This window comes from Grammomys surdaster, unplaced genomic scaffold (assembly GCF_004785775.1).
Source record: "Grammomys surdaster isolate TR1022 unplaced genomic scaffold, NIH_TR_1.0 136, whole genome shotgun sequence".
NCBI classification, from domain to species: Eukaryota; Metazoa; Chordata; class Mammalia; order Rodentia; family Muridae; genus Grammomys; species Grammomys surdaster.
This window is the reverse complement of record NW_021604594.1, coordinates 13,186,263-13,205,792: the sequence shown is the minus strand read 5'-3', so window position 1 is coordinate 13,205,792 and position 19,530 is coordinate 13,186,263. Positions and strand designations below refer to the sequence as shown.

Genomic DNA, 19,530 nt, shown 5'->3' with positions numbered 1-19,530 from the left:
AGGCCAGCCTAGGCTACAGAGTGAGATCCCAAATCCAAATCAGAAGCCTGTGTTCTGTCCCTGTTTGTCTCCAGTACATAAGATAACCTGGAACAATTTCTCCTTTATTCCTTTTGTTTTTTCAAGACAGGGTTTCTCTGTATAACAGCCCTGGCTGTCCTGGAACTCTGTAGACCAGGCTGGCCTCAAACTCACAAGAGATTCACCTGCCTCTGCCTCCCGAGTGCTGGGATTAAAGGTGTGTGCCACCACCACCCAGCTAGTGTTTCTTAAGTAAGGAAGATAATTGCTTTCTGTGGCAATTTTGTGAGAGAATGCATATATGAAGAACGTTGTGAAGTAAAAGTAATTTTATTTTTAGTTCCTTTGTTAAAGAATTCAAGAATGGAGAGACGTCATAATTTTAAAACTATTTGGGGTGGGGGACAGGGTCTCAAGCTGACCTTGAACTCACAGAGATCCACCTGCCTGTCTCCCAAGCCCATATTTTAAAACGTTTACATGAAGTAACAGGAGCTCATCTTTAAAGGATCAAATGCCTTGGTGTCTGTCCAAAAGGTGTTCCCCTCGGGTGTTCTCATCACAGAGTGAGCCCCAGCCACCCGATACCGAGGAGCAGCGAGCCAAGGGAGAACCTGCACACCCTTGAAAAGTGCAGCATCAAAGGTCTATATTGTTCACTCCCTCTTTCCAGGACTAGTCCCCTTGGAGGTGACGTGGGAAGATGATCACTACAAGGTGCTGTGCTCTGCACAGCTCTAGCGTTGATTTAACTGGAGTGTCAAGGGAGTGACAGACAGAGAAAAGCTGGGGTTGTGTGGTCCGGACTCTCCCCTGGGGAAGCCATAGCACCCTAGCAGCTCAGCTTGTTATACACAGCTGGACAAGGAGGCGGGGTTAGAAACAGTCTTCAAGCCATAACTAGGTTAAAGGAGGCTATGATGGCTTTCCGAACTCATTGTGAGCATTCATACTTGGACCAGAGGGATGCTTTACCACTCCCGTGGGGGCTGAGGCCCCGGGATCCTTGATGTCCCCATATCAGACAAACACATTCACTTGGGACTTGACTCAGACCCCACAGGAAAGGGCTCTGTTCTTGTGGAACTGTGTGTGGCTCTCAACCATTGAGGAAGCTCTGAAATTAGTCTTGCGAGATAGCTCTTCTTCACCTCTTCCCTAGCCTGGCAGGTCCCTGCTTTGTTATAGCATCATCTCTAGGCACAGAGCAAACCTTCTATAATGAAGATCAGTTGTCGTAGTTTCTCTGTTGCTGTGATAAACACACAGATAAAAGCAAATTGGCAAGGAGAGGGTTTATTTGGCTTCCAGCTTCTTGTTCGTAATCAAGGGAAGCCGAGTAAGAAACTGAAGCAGACGCTGCCCACTGGTGCCCTCACTCTGACTTGCTCAGCTACCTTCCGTATACTATGCAGGGCTAGCTCCCCAGGGGTAGCACTGCCCACAGTGGGTTGGACCCTCCTACATTAACTAGCATTAAAGAGAATATCTTCACAAACACGCTTCTAGGCCAGTCCAAGGGAGGGACTTCTTCGGTTGAGGCTCCCTCCCAAGTATGTCAGGTTGATAGGTGAAGCTGCCAATGATATAATTGGACAAAACTATTACTACAGTGACCAGGCCTTTGTTAGTGGGTTCCATGTCCATCAGTGTCTGACTGTAAATCATGAATTTGTCAGTACATGGAAGGTCATTAGACAGATCTGGAGGAGTCTGCGTTTTCCAGAGGTAAGAGTTTTCTTTGTTTTGGGATGGGAAGCTAGGATTCTGTTGCCTGTGCCGTGCCTCAAACTTGTTGCCTGAGCATCCCGAGCAGTTGGAATTACACATTGCCACGATTTACTCAAATAAAGCTATCTGCAGGAACCTGTTTAAAAGGTCATAGAGCAGTGATTCCCAACCTTCCTAACGCTGCAACCCATTAATAAAGTTTGTCATGCTGTAGTGCCCACAACCATAAAATTATTCTTGTTGCTACATCCTAACTGTAATTTTGCTACTGTTATGAATTGTAATGTAAATGTCTGTTTTCTGATGATCTTAGGCAACCCCTGTGAAAAAACTCATTCAGCCCCCATCAGGGTCACGACCCAGATTGAGAACCGCTGCTGTAGTTTCTCTGCATGAGGATGATAAAGATCAGGGTGGTAAAGCATGCCTGTAAGTGCACTGTTTAGAAGTTGAAGCTGAAGCAGGAGGATTGCTGCTGTACAAAAATTTGGACAATCTCTTGAATCAGAAGGCACAAATACAGTATCAGAAGTGAGAAGAAATGCCATAGACGTTGATCAATAAGTATATTATATAGCTTAATTTTTATTTTGAATCTTAATCTAAGAATTGAAGTCCTCAAAATCTGAAGAATTGATGGAACAAGGAAAAATGATAGAGACTCCCAGGAACTGCCACACACTGAATTAGACGTCAGAAAAAGAAAAGAGATATATACTTAGGCCAATCATATTTAAAACACAAAGAAAAATCAGGATACAGTTAACAATTGATTTATTCTTCAAAACAGTATTGTAAACAGGACTCCTTTCCAAATGTTTGCAGAAAAGCCTGTCTACCAAGAGTTTTATATCTGTCAAACCATCGTCTAAAATCCAAGAGAAAATGTCATGACAGCAGGAATAATGACTGGGAATATATAGTGCTAGCCAACATGCTTTTCAATTGCTAAAAGAAATCCTATCTGAAAAAAAACGGCAGTAGAGGGAACTCATAGTCACAAGAGATAAGGACAGAAAAATGAGAGAAACACTAAAGACTCAGTGCATGTTTTCTTCAGTAGATTTAAAATGTAACTGCAAGGCACAGTGATGGGAAGGGTGGAGTCATGTGACTACAGATACACACAAAGCATGGGGGGACAGCTGTCTTAGAGGAATGCCTTTTACTGAAGTAGATCTCGCTAGAAATAAAAGATTGTTATAAATTAATGTATTATAAGCTCTAATCACTAAGGAAATAACTTGAAAAACCAAAGTTTAAATGATATACCATGAAATATGTAGTTTACAAAAAGTTCATAAAGGAGGAGAGAGGGTGGTAGGTCTGCAGCCCAGGGGCAGAATGTTCTCTTAGTCTGTGCAAGTCCCTGGGTTCAATACCCAGCACTGAAAGGAGAAAGAGGAGGAAGGAAAGAAGAAGAAAATAAAGTAGAGGGAGGTGGTGAGGGAGGGCGAGAGGGAAGGGAGGGAAGTGCAGATGTGGGAAACAAGTCACCAACGTTGACTACAAGGCTGAAAGGTGAGACCAAGAGTGATACACTAAAATAAGTTGTATCTTGCCAGTTCTGGACAAGGTGGTATCCATTTAACAATTCCCAGGACTTCAGGTGCTGAGTCAGGAAGAATGAGAGCTCTGGGCCAGCCCAGGCTAGCCAGTGAGACCCTGTCTCTTAAGGGCTATGACTGAATGGAGAAGGGCTTGCCTGCCATGAACAGATCCTGTATTGAACCCCTAACACTCATGCACATGTGTGTGCACACATGTATGCACACACACAAACGCGCATGCACGCACATGCAGATTGGCTATAGCATTCAAATGCGTGAGTTTCCTAAAAGCACATATAACAAGAGATGTACAAGATTCCTTCAGTGAGTATAAATTTTTATTAAGACATGAAAAATATTTTAGTAGAGATATAGTGTGCTCCTGGATCAGAAGCCCCCATAAACAAATTCTTCCAAAGCAGCTTACAGATTCATTACTGTTCAACCAAACTGTGTTTTAAATGGTTTTTGATAAGCTGATAAAATATACATAGAAGAGCAAAGAACCAAGAAGAACCATAGCTCTCTAACAACAGGGGAAACACTACACTGTGTATCAGTAGCATGTATTGTACTAGATACAGAAATTAACAGAGTAAGGAGGGAGCCTGCATCAGCATAAGGAGAGACCTGTAGCAAGAAGCCCAGAGACAGCGAAGCACAGGCTGCTTCTTAGTAAACAGTAGTAACGGCGACGCTCCAGAGCACCTGGGAAAGGACAAGCTTTCAATAAACAGTGCTGGCAAGACTGGCTACCATTCACAGAAACAAAGGTCTGCCCCACGTTGCCAGAGACACGAGGAGAGTTCCAAACTGCATGGAGCCTGAATGTGAAAGGCAACCCTGTAAAGTGTATAACAAGAAAATAACTGTTTATCACTTTTACCTAGAGGTTTTGTGTTTGTCTTTTGGTGGTTCTGGGGAGTAAACCCAGGGTCTTGTAAATGTTAGGCAAGCATGCTATCACTGAGTACCATTCCCAGAACAATAAAAGAATAATTTTTTTTGATGAGATGTTCAGCAAGCTAACAAGAAAAATACCAATACATCTGAACGTACTAAAATTAAAATGTTAATATATCAAAACCATCATAAAAAGACATGACACAAAGTAGGAAAATGTAAAACAAACATATAGTAGTATCCAAAACATATGAAGAATATCATTGGGCTGAAGAGATGGTTCAGCAGTTTAAAGGATTTTATGCTCTTACAGAGAACATAAAATGGTTTGGTTTGGTTCTCAGCACCTACGTTGGACACTTCACAGCTCTAGCTCTAGGGGACCTGGCACTTTTTGAGCCTTGGAGCCACTGGCATGCATATGGTTCACATCACACACACACACACAATTTTTTTAAAAAGAGGCACAGTGCAGAATAGATGTCCACAATATCTATAGCAGCACTGTCTATAATAACCACAAACTGGGAAAACAAGTGTCAATCAAGAATAAAATAGAAAGTAAATCATAATGCATCCATACGATAGAATGGACAAACTCTTAATGCACACAATGGAAAGGACGATTTGCTAAATGTATTTAGCAAAAGAAGTCTCAAGGGTTTATAATTTCATTCATACAAAATTCAAAAGAATAATAGGTCAGGGCTGGCAAGACAGGTCAGTGGGTGAAAGCTCTTGCTGCCCAAGCCTGATGACCTGAGTTCAAATCCCCAGAGCACATGGAAAGTAGGGAGAACTGATTCTCAATAGTTATTCTCTCACCAACACATGTGCAGTGACATGTGAACATATTCACACACACATACATACGTGCATCACTGACACAACAAACAATCAAGCTTAGTAGTCAAGACCTACAATCTTCGTGCTATGGAGACTGAGGCAGGAAGATCCCGAGTAAGAGGCCAGCCTGGACCTCAGTAGATCTTGTCTCAGAAGCGGGGGGGGGGGGAACTACAGTATTTAGGGATGTATATGTGAACAGGAAAGCCATACAGAAATGGAAGACATGGTAGGCAGGGATAGGGTGGAGGGGGAAAGAATGGGAGAAGTGCATGGGTAACTTGTGGCTTGTGGGGAATGTTTTATTTCTTGACCTGGTCATCACATGAGTGCTATTTTAACCTGTATGGTATGTACACTTCTGTGTCTAAGCCTATGTATACTAAATATGCCTTCTGTATATTTTACAAAGAGAAAATGCATAGATGACCAGTAAAAATGAAAAGACAGCAAAATGTTCTGCCCACACCTAAAATTCCAGCACCTTATAGGGGAGACAAAAGGTTGCCACAGGTTTAAGGCTAGTCTGATCTACATAAGGAGTTCCCCGACTCTGAGGTTATAAGAGTGAGACCCTGTCTCAAACAAACAAACAGCCAAACCAAACAAAACATAAAAAGACATTCATTCAAGACCATTAGCAATTAGAACAATAAAAACTGAAACAGTGACGGCTGTTTATGATCTGCCTGTGAAGCAGGCAGTCTTAACTGTTCCCAAGGAGCAGAAGGAGATCGAGACCTCTCTGAACAGCAATGTGGCAAAATGTATGCAAAAATACTAATATATGATAACACATCATGGCACGCACACAAAGATATTCTCCTCTAACTCCTGCTAACAATAATGAAATGACTATTTTAAAAAGGCTTCATAATCCATACGGTGAAATAATTCACAGCTACTAGAAACAGGATACATTTTCTATAAGCTGATGTGGAAAGAGCTCAGGGACATACTAAGAAAAGCAAGTCACGGAATCACGAATACATTGCATAGCCCTGGTTCTAAATATATACATATGTACACATGTAGATATATGGAAAACAGATCACAAATTTATGCTCTAACCTGTCAGCAAGGGATGACGGGAATGCTAGTTGAAGAGGAGGTAGCGAGAGCACTTTGTCATCATCTTACACACGCACACACACACACACACACGTAATTTCATGTCCTTGGACTACTTGTATAGTTTTAACAAGCATAGCAAGAACAATTATGCTATGTGTTCAGTTCTAATGAGACGGATCTAACACATTTAGAAATAGCCAACTTTCAAATATCTTTTGTAGCTCACTTTCAAATATCTTTTGTTCCCAGAGCTTCAAGAAAGCTCAGAGTTGTAGACACAGGGTTGTCAGCCACCAACTGATGAGCACTGTGAGGGGCATTTGGTGACTTGGGCCATCTCCAGGTTCATCTCTGATGATATCTGCATACATCCTCACATCCATGGCCACAGCCATGCTTTCCCCAGAGCACTTCTCGAAAGTTAGTAAGCCCTGATGTCACCAACTGTCAAGTAACAGCCACAGCAAAGTGTGGCTGTAGCTAACAAGTAACTGTTAGAGTAAATGCGTCACACACATACGTGAGAGAACTTCAGAGGAAGTCATCTCCATCTGAACTCCTAGCAAGGACCCAGGCCCACAAAATCACCATGTAGGAATTCCGCCCCCCTTCCCTCCCTCACTCCACCCTAGTTCCTTCTGTAACAAAGTATGCATTCCCTAAAGCAGGAGGGCATAGACAAAAAGCCCACGAGGAGACCTAGAAAGGAAACCAACTCCATGCAGACGTTTTGGTGTGCTTTTATTTTTGATTCGTATCATACTTTACGAAGGGAAACTTCCAAACTTTACTCTTTCAACACCTTGACCTTTACCTTGCTGCATAGGAGAAAAGCAAAACTAAGCAAGCCGTGCTGGAGCCCACCCTGTTCCCATGTGTGTGAGGACTCGAGGAGCTGCTTCCAGTCAACAGGAAGATTACACTCAGCTACGAACGACTGGAGACACAGCAGCTCATGGGTGTCACCAGCTGGTCCTCCAGCATCCACGGGCTTGCACCCTTTCTGAGCATTTCTTATTTAATGCAGTGAGCATTAAGTTTCACTCTGCCTTTTATCAGCAAAAACCTTCCTGTTCCAGAATGGAAAACAAACTGAAACTGGAAACATTCAAACGCTGATGCATGATTTCCATAAGTCACCAAGGAGAATGAATTTCACTTCAGTACATTTATTCTTACATGATTCTTAATAAAACACTTTCAAAACATTCTGTACAGTTCAAGCCACTCAGAACAGCGTCACATGTCTAGAAACGTGATTGGTTGGGATGAGGTGACAAGGTGTCTCTGTACAAAGATGTACAATATGTACAGTCACTGTAGGTACAAGCTGTGCGAAGCAGAGTCTAGAACACGTAATTCATGCCAAGGCTCAGAAAACATTTCAACAAATAAGACTAAAGCTTGAAACTGCACTGTGGTTCTCCCTGGGCATATGATCACTTTATAAACAATAACATGTATAGGTCGTATAGAAAGTGGTTGACCCCAGTGCAGACAGTACCATGCAGCTGACTGGACACGGTACCACCCGTTCTCCTGGGCCTCGGTCTGTAGTGGCTATGTCATTGGGTTGCTGCCGCCACCTTGGGTTGAGCCACAGCTACGCTAGGAGACTTAAACTTAGGGAGGTAAAGGCCAAACTTGTTTTCGATGCCAGCGAAAGTGGCCGTGGCAAGTCTGTAGCCACCAATGTGATCGGGGTTGGCGGGAGGGAGGTCTGCGATGCGTGACTTTGGCGTTGGTTCTGAGCCAGAAGGTTTGCTGTGGACAGGAAAAAGCAGACCATTAGTGAGCTCAGGGCTGATGGAGGCAGGTGAGCATGGTCCGTGGCACCCACACACCATGACGAAGGCTCTCAGTTCTCTCCATGTCTCCTGCATCAATCGTGATATCCAGCCTTACCACGACATTGCTTTCATATACATTCTAGAGAAGACAAACGGCCCCACGCCCCGTGCTTATGTACACACATGGGCGGACTTGCAGGCATAAGAATAAATGGGAGAGAAAATCCACCCAATCAACAATAGTCTTTGAGAACTTGGCTATTTGTGGGCTTTTCTGTTTTCTATGTTTATGCAGGAAGCATATGTGAGATGTATCGTAAAGGTATATGTATTGACATGATTGAAAAGCTTCTTAAATAGTGGGCTCATAAAACTTATTACCAAAAGAGAAACAAATTTAGTTCTTGCTTTTACAATCTCTGAAGACACAGTATTTGTACAATAGGATGATAAGATTACTGTCCTTGCATCTTTTCTATATGCTGGTCCCTCCACTACACGGATCAACAGCTGTTTCCCTACCGAGGCTTTCAGCAGGAGAGGGGTTCACAGGGTTATGACAGAAAGACAAACAATGCCCAGGCTTCTGCCCAACAGCTAATAATTGCTTGTTTGCTTTGGATACAACTTCCCTGCAGACTCAACAAGCAACTGCTTGTCTCCCCAGGGTAAGCTTTGAGTGGAGAGTTTGGAACAGCTAGGTTTGGGGCCTGCACCCTACAATGACTGATTCACTGGGTAACCTCTCTTGGAAACCCGGTGTGTGTGAACTAGCTGTGTGAACATCTGTGTACTGCATGACGGGAAGCAATGAACTCTGCTAAGTGTAAAAACAGTGAAAAGCAATCACAGGAGTGTGACTAGTACAAGTTTAGATTGTTTCTGGTCCATATTAAATAATCCAACTAATAATGATCTAATCCAACTTTTTTTTAAAAAAAAAGACAACTATTCACATAGCATTTTAATTTGACTCCCTAAAGTGTTCCTAAATAGTTAATACTGTGGACTGAGTCCCAGTTTGCCTTTCTTCACATAGAAGCCTTTACACCCCATTGCTTTCCACACACTGGTCTTAAAGGGACCCTGTTGTATCCCGTTTCTCAGCATTTCCAAGTGGCTCTGTAAACAAAACAGGCACGGATTTGGGTTTGGTGACTTTGTAAGGAGAAGTAGCTGTACTTACAGGCCTCCAAAGTCTATGTAAAACCACCGCTGCAAAAGCTCGTAGGTAACCAGAGTGACACCAAACTGAGGGGAGGACCGGAACACCCGAGCTGGAAAAGACGACAGAGCAGGGGACACTTAACACCCGGACGGCTGTTACAAGGTAACCACTGAGTGTCGGGGCAGGACATGAAAGCCAGACAGCCATTCTGGAGGACCCTCCCAGCATCTACCTGCAGTCCCTTTCCAAAATGCTGATGGCCCTTCTTCCCGGAGAATCTTTCGGAAACAGTCAATGACCCCGCTGTACGTTGTCTGGCCAGCCCTGGCGGCCACTTGCAGTCTTGTCTTGATAACATCAGCAGGGGTCACCAGAGAAGCAGCAGGCACACCTTTGAGGAGAAGAAAGCCATAGTTAATCCTCCTAAGGACTTCATACATCCAACAAGAAAATCTACAACTGTAACCACAAGGGGTACTCAGAGCTCCTTAAACAGAAACCTAGGCACACGAGGAAAGAAGAAGTGGCGGCAAATCAGCTAGTGGCTTGTTTCAGTAGAATCGGGGTGAAAATGTTTGGTTTTCTTTCTGAATTAGGGAAATCTGTATCTCATACCATCCCAAAGGACAATGAAAAAGAGAGAGAAGCAGGGCTGGCGACAGGAATCCCCATGGTCCCTTTCCGGCTTTACTGATCTTTCTGCTTTCCATCTTTAAATAAGATGCAAGTATTTTCACGTGTGACATCCACTTAATGCGCCGCAGATTGCACATGGCGTCAAAGCATCGTGGTCTTGGTTGATTCCTGCCAACCACACTGTGGGGTGAGAGTCCAAAGCATCAAGCACTTGGCGCTAAGGGTGCTAATGGAGAGATGCTAAGGGAGAGGTGGCCGGCCGAGCCTTCCTTCAGACCTGCTCATGTGACAATCATTATAAACGGAGTGAAAGCAGGCCAGGCATCCAGTTAAAGAGCAGCAGGGGGGCTGATCATCCAGAGGCTACTCCTCCTCCCCCTGTGGCACGGCTCCCTGGGGTCACCTGAGATGCAGCAGCAGCAGCAGGACACGGGAGATGGATTTCTCAAGCATAGGTTTTGTTCATAAAACAAAACAGACCTTGAAAGAGCAGCATGACCTTCCCCAGGGGGAAGGAATTCAATTTGGCCCAAATATCACTGTCTCATCTCTAGGCAGATGGAGCTGGTGGCTCTGAGGGGGCTCTGTTTAGAGTAGGATGCCAGTACTTCCCTTGGATCAGCCCAGCACCCTATTCCGAGGAAAGCAGGTAAATGAGCTGCCTCCTGAGACAGGTCTCCAAATGCTCTCAGTACCTGCTGGCGAAGCATGACTGGTAGTAATTAGAAAAAGTTGCCTCTTTCTGAAATATGTCAGATGTCTATAAGCAAGAAGCTGGTACCGCTTGTGAACTGCTTATGGTTCCGTTGCCCACTGGAAAGCCTGGCCATTAACCCCTTCCTAACAGTCTAATGAGTACAAGAAAGGAGCTGGGGATGACTTGGTCCCAGGTTAAATGGGCATCCCTGGCTGTTTTCATTCAACTAACCAAGATCACAAATGCCAGAGGCCAAGGCATTTGCTGGACCCCAGACAAGGGCTCAAAGCCCTGGTTTCTTGCTTTTGTTTGTTTGTTGGTTTGTTTTTGTTTTTAAAAAACAAAAAGAGTCCTCTGTTGTCATAAGCAAGAACAGTGTGTCCACCTCAACCCTCCCATCATCTGGGGCTCCTAACAATGAGCACACCATACTTAGGTAAAGTAGAAGATAACTCAGCAATTAAGAGCCAAGCAGTGGGGTTGGAGAGATGGCTCAGTGGTTAAGAGCACTGGCTGCTCTTCCAGAGGACCCTGGTTTGATTCCTAGCACCCTCGTGGCAACTTGAAACCATCTACCAACTCCAGTCCCAGGGGATCTGATACCCTCTTCTGGCCTCGTCCAGCAACGGACATTCATGTGGTGTACATACATACATGCAGACAAACACACACATAAAAGTAAATAAATCCTTCCTTGTTTATTTGTGTTGTGAGACAAGGTCTCCTTATGTAGCTCAGGCTGTCCTGGAACTAGTCACTCTATAGTGACTCACAGAGTCTAACTCACAGAGCTCTGCTGTCTCTGCCTCCCACATGTAAATAAATCTAAAAAGACCCAAGCAGGGACCCGAGCCTAGTCCTAGTCCTGACTCTGCTGAGTTCTCTGCGGGTTCATAACTAGCTGTGTGGAAGGCAGACAAGCCTTCTCCTTCCCTGTCGTTTCTCTGTGTTGCTGCATAGAAGGATGCCTGGTTGGTCTCTGTTATTCCATGTCAGTTCCCTGGTAACTCAGGAGTAAGGAAGGACAGGGACACACACACATTCAGCTCCCTTCCCCCACCACTGCTGTGAGTCAGTTCTTCCTGCTAGGCTCCTCTCCCTGGTGGACTCTCTTCTGGGCCTAATCCGGTGTCTTTTGTTGCTTTGTCTTGAGCTATTCTTATGTGGACCACACATGGAAGACAGGATGAACATAATGAAACCCCCCACCCTCAAGAAGCACTCACCCTACTACAGAGAGGGAAAGCAACTTAAGCAACCATTAACCAAACTGAATGCTAAGAAAGGAGTTGAGGGCTGAGGGCAGGGGCTTCAGGGTGCTGCTATGGTCTAACCTGTGGTAGCAAGAAGAGCTCATTTCATGAAGCTCAGCTTCTAAGCCAAAGTGGGAACACTCTCCCCTACAGGACAAGTGTAAGAGAAGGCAGAAACTGCATCAGCACTGGCTCAACAGAGTAACTGACCTGGCAAAGAACATCTCCACCTTAGTCGGCTGCACCCAAGGTTTTAGGAGCCCAGGAGGCTAAGAAACATGCTAATGATGGAAGCCCAATTTAGATGGGCAGATCTAATTTGGCTCCAAGTTGCTAAGCTGCATTAAGTTGTTTATCCACATTATGCAAATGTAATTAACGCTCATCAGAATCAGAGCACATCCCCACAAAGGAGAAAAGGCGGTTATATCCAGCTAAGTCAGATCCCAACAATAACTTCCAGAAAGAAAGCTCCAAGTCAGAGACTCTGTGCTTCTTTGCAGAATTCTTTTGGTTAAGAAGATCTGTGGTTACCTGCCAGGGCTCCTGCTGTGAGGAGATTGATGCCTCCCACACGTCCGTTCTCATCAGCCAGGAGGAGTTTGCAGTGAGCGTACACGGGAAAATAGATCGCAGAGAAGGGAATGTCTCGGAGGAAACACGCTTTGGCACCCTGTCACGCGGCGAGGAAACAGTGCAAAACAGTGTGTAAATACAGTTTGAATGTCCAAACAGGAAGCGGGCAGGCATCAGTGACAGGCTGAGATGGCCTTCAACCAGCATTAGAAGTGATGTGAGGGGAACTGGAGTGGGGGGTCGTGGGACAGAGCAAACACGCAGGGCAGGAAGCTTTCAAAAGGAAAACAGGCATCCATCCAGGCTAACCCCGGGTGACTGCAGCATTTTGACAACAAAGAACTTTCTAGCAATTCTAGAAATGCTATATTTAGGGTTTTAAAACTTAATTTGGCTCGGCTGGAGAGATGGCTCAGTGGTTAAGAGCACTGGCTACTCTTTCAGAGGATCTGGGTTCAATTTCCAGCACCCACATGGTAGCTCACAACTATTTGTCAACTCCAGTCTCAAGGGGATTTGACACCCTCACACAGACAGACATGCAGGCAAAACACCAATGCCCATAAAATAATGATAAATAAATAATTTAATAATTAACTTGTTTTCTGTTGTAATCACACATGAGATCTATCCTCTTAGGAGTTTTAAAGCGGAATACAATATTAACTCAGAGGAAGCTCTGCTGCCGGTCTCTGCAACTTGTCAATATGTAACTGGAACTTTAGGATTCATAAGGACTCTCGGACTTCCCAGGTTGCTTGACCTGCTCAGCTTTGCTAGGGGTGGGGATGGGGAGCTTGAGTGGGGATCCAGAGTGGCAGGGGAAACAGGAGAGGTGTTAGATCAGATCCCAGTATGAATGGCTTGATTCCCAAGCCCCCCAAAACTAACAAATTACCAAGTCAACCTCAATCAGCTCCAAGCCTCGAGAGCACCAGGCAGAATGCCAGAGGCAATGGAGAAGGGGAACTGTTCTTGGGAAGGCAGAGAAAAAACCTAACCATGTTTCCTGTCATTCCACGCACGTTCCATTCAAGACAGCCTGTCCTGGCCATGGGGAGGGCCATGAAGACCTTCAGTACCATTGCCAGCGACCCCTGCCAGCTCAGGCCTGAAGCTTTACCTCACCAGACAAATGCTACACCAAAGCACTGGGTTCCCATAGCTCTGTTTTTATTACAACAACAAAAACATCCAAGGACGCTTGCAGGATAATACAGACAGAACCAATATTTACAAATTCTGCTCTCCAAGGGAATCTCAACGGATGGCAGGGAGGGTGGGCGGGAGGAGCAGAGAGGAGGCCTTCTGTACAGACACACTGGGCTGGCAGCCGGGCTCCAGAGCACCCTGTGGCTGTGCAGCTCTAATCTAGATGTTCCTAATTTCTAATTTGCAGTTGCAGAGGTAAATTTACACATTTCAGTAGTTATAGATCCATAAATAAATTCAATGCTGTGGAAACACAGTCCCCTATAGAGGTGAAATTTCTGTATTTTCTCTTCTACCAGGGAAAGGAACGGAAAGAAATACTCTCCTAGTTAAAGAAAAATACCGGCTTCTGCTCCATTACATCTGATCTGTAATGACGGCGTAAGTGTACCGGCAGGGGAGGAATCTGTTGACTGGCGTTTTGTGAAAGTACAGTAACTGTTGTTGTTTTTTAATGGAATTCATTATTGACAAACCCTCCCACTTAACTTCTTAAAGACTCGAACTCTGCCAAATTCTACTATCTTTTTTTTTTTCCACCATGGTCACGATGATTAAGACAAGAGAAGCCCCTCCTGGGATGATAACATATTCAGACTCTATATCAGCACAGGATCATTCTGGAGTCCTAAAACCATCCAATGAGTACCAAAGAAATGTCTCAAAGGCCCCATAGAGTAAAGGCATGGAGCATGAAGTCAGAGGTGCTATGGAAAAGATGTCCTGCCAACAGCTCCATAAAAGCTAGAAATGACAACAGGAACATGTTTATCCCACCACCTCTACCCAGGAGCACACGTGTGTATATCCCTCTGTCTTTACCCAAGGGTCCTGATTTCATTTGGGTTTTCTATCCCATAGGTCTCAGCTTTGGGGTGGGGGTGGGTCATCCAACTTTTTCATTCTTTCACCTGTGTACTGTGTGTATACATGTGTGTACTGTGTGTCACATCTTCTCCATTCAGTTAGCCAAAGGAATTGACCCACCTTGTACAGCCCAAAAAGTCCCAAGTCCTGAAGCACATTCAGAGCGCTGACTCTGGGTCCTGTGGTGATCTCTCCGGCTACCTGTAGGCGGATCTTCACTATCTCCAGAGGGTTGGTAAAGATGACCTGTGAGCCTCCAGCCTGCAAGCAAGGGTGACAGACAAGTTCTTTCCACATCAGAGCTGGTCTAGGGGTGTCAATGAAGGGAAAAGCATGGAAGACTTCTCTATTTTTCACTGGGGAAGGAGAGGCACACATTTCACTCCGTGCAAGACGGGCTCATGGAGATGTGCCAAAGACAATTCACATTCATCTCAGTTTGGGTTTGTGTCTAGTTGAAACAAAGAATCTCTAGCCCAAACTTACCTAGAAAGCACTATATTGACCAGGCCAAGCTAGACTTCACAGCAATTCTCCTGCCTCAGCCTGCAGAATGCTGGGATTGCAGATGAGAGCCATCATGACCGGACTTGGGTTTATTTCTATTTGCAAGGTCAAGACTGATTCTCAGAACTAACCTTAAAGGATAGCCTCAAGCATATTCAAAACAGCAAAATCAATAAACCCAGTTTGGTGAACACAAGCAAATGAAGACATGCGGGGCAGGCTCTGGGTGAGCAGGGACGTTTAGCAGAGCAGTGATTCAGCCCAGCAACTTGCAGAAAAGTGAACCCAGCCTCAGGTCCACAGAGGGACCTTTATCAGAGACAGATCTCTCAGGTTCTTACACTGTACTTCCTGTACTTGAGCCTGCACAAAGCTCTGAGCCTGGAGCAGGGACACCCACACAAAAGGAAGGAGTTTGGGGAGAGAAACTTCAGTATCATCTCAAGACAAAACAAGGGAAAAAATCTTTAAGACAGAGCTGGGAACTGGAATCACCCAGAGTATAACACCGTCAGATCATGACACATGCTGCATTCTGGTCCTAAGTGAGTAACAGGTTTGATTTTAAATAATCAGAGTGTATTTGCATCTGAAATCTGCCAACGAGTTGGGGTGGGGGTGGGGAATATTTAAAATAACTGCTACACCTCCTTTTTCGGTTTCTGTAATACAAAGATGAGCATGTGTGCATGATCATGGAGATATAAAAATAAATAAAATGCATATTATCTCTACAAAGTGAAGAACTCTCATTTGTGCATTTTTGTCTTAAACTGCAGCTGTTTACATTATATAATCAAAACTATATTCATACAATATTCATAATTGTAATGGTATCCACATAATCATAATCATTACACAGTTGTAACAGGCACAGTGTACGCCCTGATGGGCAGAGCAGTTCCACAGGTGTCCAAACCACATAGAGGACCTCCACCCGTCCTCCTGCACATCTGCCTACACCCGTGACCCTCCCAGACCCCTTCCAAAGGACAGCAAGTCGGCTCCTAAAACACTCTGCGGCCATAGCACTCTTTAACATCTCTGGTTCAAATCCTGACCCTTCAGCACTCAAGACTTTAAAAGCTACACTGGCCCTAGATTCCTTCCTTTCCTTCTTTGGACTTGAATCCCCCAGGGAACTAATCTCCTTTTGTCTTGACACAGTACAGACCACCAGCTGGCACACAGGTTCCCCCAACAAGGATATTCTGACCCAATTTTACATGTTGATTTGCCCGTGTTTCTTTCTTTTATAATCTGCTGCTCTGTGGGCAGACAGGAGCATTTCAATGTTTCAATCTAAGCAAACAATACTTTCAAAAGGATTGCTGGGTGAAAAATTATGTTAAAATGATAATCCAAGTAATTACTCCTGTAGCTAGAATTAGAGACCAAACCAATTGAAAAGTTTACTATTTCCCCGAAATCGCTTATTTAAACAATGGTTGCAAAGACTGTCTTTGGGAAAACATGCTTTAGATTCTAAACTAAAGCAGATTAAAATAAAAAGATAAGAACGGTACATTTTCATTATAATCCCTCAGATTTAACCACCAGCAGTGTGCCAGCCTTTAGATGGGAGGTGTTAAAAATGGACATTGGGGAAATAAACACAAAATCCTGTCATGGTTTTTGTTTGGTTGGTTGGTTAGTTGGTTGGTTAGGGTTTCTCTGTATAGTCCTGGATGTACTAGCATTCGAGGCTGGTCTTGAACTCACTGAGATATCCCTGACTGGGATCAAAGGCGTGTGCCTCCCACGCTGGGTTGTCCTTTTATATACTGGTGAGTTCTCACATCGGTCTGCCTGCCCCCAGCTCCCTTCCCTTAACATTGTTTTCTCTCATCTGATCCTCTCATGGATACCATGAAATAACTGCCAGCTGCCTAAGCTCTGCACTCCTCCGACAGTTTTCCAAATTTCTCAGGGTAAGTGACAAGCTTTCCTCTAAAGCACCATGAAAACAGTATAATCAAGAAAAGGAGCCAATGACACACCATACATGTATAGTCACATTAATTGTCATATGCACTGACGGTGAGCATCCCAGCACCCATGGGGCACCCTGGAATACAGAAGCAAACTGTCACTATGGATCTCCCAGCAAGGGAGCGAGGCAACCATGAACAGTGATACTGTAGCCCGGTGCACAGCTACTGAGTCATCCCTATGTGATCCTTGGATTTTAAGGATTAAAATTTCTAACAGTTCAATAATGTTTGTTCACGGTTTTAAAATTTATTTTACATTTTTTAAAGTTTATAATAGGACTGGAATCATATAGGCAAATTCTATCTAAAAACACTGTAACTTTTCAGAAATGATAAGATCACTATTTAATGTGTCTAAAGCTTTAGATGGAGCTGGAGAGGCTCAGTGGGTAAGAAAGCTTGGTGTGCACACATAAAGGCGTGAGTTCAAGTGCCCAGAGCCCATACAGAAAGCCAGGCTTTGCTAGGTATAGTTAAACGACCAGGCTGTGGCAGACAGAGACAGGAGGCTTGTGGGGCTTGGTCACCAGCCTAGCTGAAGGTTCAGTGAGAGATCCTATACACACACACACACACATACACACACACCCCACACACACACCGACATGCATATATACTACAACATGCACAAACATATATGCCCACAAACACACACAAAATGTTTATAACATAGGCTGGATATAGTAGCTGGAACTTTAAATCTCAGCACTTGGGAGGCAGAAGGAGGAGGATCTCTGTGAGTTCAAGGCCAGCCTGGTCAACAAAGTGAATTCCAGGACAACCAAGGTGACAGAATGAGACCAAGTCTCAAAAGTAAATACACCACACACACACACACACACACCCCACACACACACCAATAAAGAAACTTTAGTTGTTTATAGCACTCAAAAAGAAACATACACTGTGAGCATGCACTGTCCTTTTCTAGAGACTGCGGCAGACAAGAAGCCTAGACCGTGGAATGAGCCTTTAGCTCAGTGTTTCTCTTACACTAGGACTGACTTTATGGGACAGTAAAATAGCTCCCAACGGGAAAATGTTCTGGTTACATCAAATATAATCACTTAACACATACATTTCCATAAGAACTGTAACATTCCAGTGAAGAAGGTACACCTATGTTTGTGCAGTTTGTAGCCTCTCGTAGCAATGAAATTACCCAGAGAAAACTATCAAATGCCCAATAAAGAAAACAGTTAAGAAAAAACAATTATATCACAAAGCACTGTCATTTGGCTTTTAAAATGCTGAATCACTTATGAACATAAAATATTTACTATATGTTTCATTATGATTATGTCCAAATTTACTTAAGATTCTCAAAATTGAGAGTCGTACGATGAAGGCATGATTAGCTGCATCCTGAGGAGAGAGAGTGGGTAGCTTGGAGGAGGTGGTCACCGCTTGCCATACTGGAAGTCTCAGCCCCAGGGATGCATCTTTCCAGACCTCCTGTCTTAAATTTGATCAGTTTAACAATTTTAGTGAATTTTTAAATGAGTTGGTACTAGGAACTATGGATTTAAAAAACCTTAAAAAGCTTATATATTTAAAGAAAGACCAAAATAGAGATAGTAATTGGAAGTGATAGATTAAAAAAAACAACTAAAATTTAAATTAAATCATAATACACAATGATGGGGGTGGGGCTGGAGAATGGCTTAATAGTTAAGAGCAGAGGACCCAGGTTTGGTTCTCAACACCCACACAGCAGCTCACAACCATCTTTAACTCCAGTTCCAGGGGCTCTTACGCTCTCTTCTTGTCTCTGCCAGCACCAGGCACTTACGTAGAGTATAGATACATGCAGGCAAAACACTCATCCATAAAAAAATATATATTATATACACACGTAGATATAAACTGGATTGCCTAATTTGGCATACTGCTGGGTCTTATAAGGAAGCAATTTCCGTTCTCTATACCATATTTTCGGTGAATTTTTTTACTCACCAAAACTAACTTCTAACCCCTAATTACTAAATTCTCCACCAGGTTTGCACTTGTTTTTTCCAGGTACACACTAACAGCCTGAGAAGCTTGGAGCTTTTATTTTTCAGTACTCATCTGTCCTTTGGTTGTTCTAGAACCACACTGAAAATACATAAGAGAACAAATCCTACCTGGAATGAGAGCTAACCATACACAACAGAAACGGAATATAAAGAAATGTCAGAAGGGAGGCACGCCAAAGAGACACTTCTAAATCCCATGGGACATACTACAGTATCAGTGAGGTTATATACCACGTGGTTACATTTACAGGAAATATTCAGAAGTATTATCTGTGGAAGAGTTTATTAACGAATGGCCACCTATGGTGTGGGGGTGAGGTGCAAAGACAGAGGGGTGATTAGCTAACAAGTATCTGTGTGTGTGTGTGTGTGTGTGTGTGTGTGTGTGTGTGTGTGTGTGTATTGGTGCTAGTGAGCACAGAGATGAGGTTTTCTAACATTGATTATGATGCCGGTTGCATGCACTCTGTGAATATACTAAGAGCTATTGAATGGGACACATAGAATGTAGTATTAGAGGGTGACTTTGGTATCAGTAAAGCTCTACCTTTTTAGGGCCAGGGGCACAGCTCTGGTAGAGCACACATCCTGCATGCACAAGGCCCTGAGTTTGATCCCCAGTATCTACCATGACATTTGCCTGAAAGATCCAGAGGGCACATGCTGAGAGAAAAGTAAATAGATAAA

At 43.9% G+C, this 19,530-nt stretch overlaps 1 protein-coding gene across 1 annotated transcript in view; it reads right to left on the bottom strand.

Moving 5' to 3' along the window:
* Nucleotides 1–6,849: 6,849 nt before the first annotated feature.
* The window catches only part of Slc25a12 (solute carrier family 25 member 12), a 94,207-nt gene continuing 81,526 nt past the window's right edge, over nt 6,850–19,530 (bottom strand). Inside the window, exons 14-18 of the mRNA XM_028762947.1 lie at nt 14,445–14,585; nt 12,204–12,342; nt 9,316–9,474; nt 9,102–9,192; nt 6,850–7,889 (exon numbers count right to left, since the gene is read on the bottom strand). Of these exons, the coding sequence (XP_028618780.1) occupies nt 7,691–7,889; nt 9,102–9,192; nt 9,316–9,474; nt 12,204–12,342; nt 14,445–14,585 (729 nt within the window). The 3' untranslated portion in view covers nt 6,850–7,690. The remainder of the gene's footprint in view (nt 7,890–9,101; nt 9,193–9,315; nt 9,475–12,203; nt 12,343–14,444; nt 14,586–19,530) is intronic.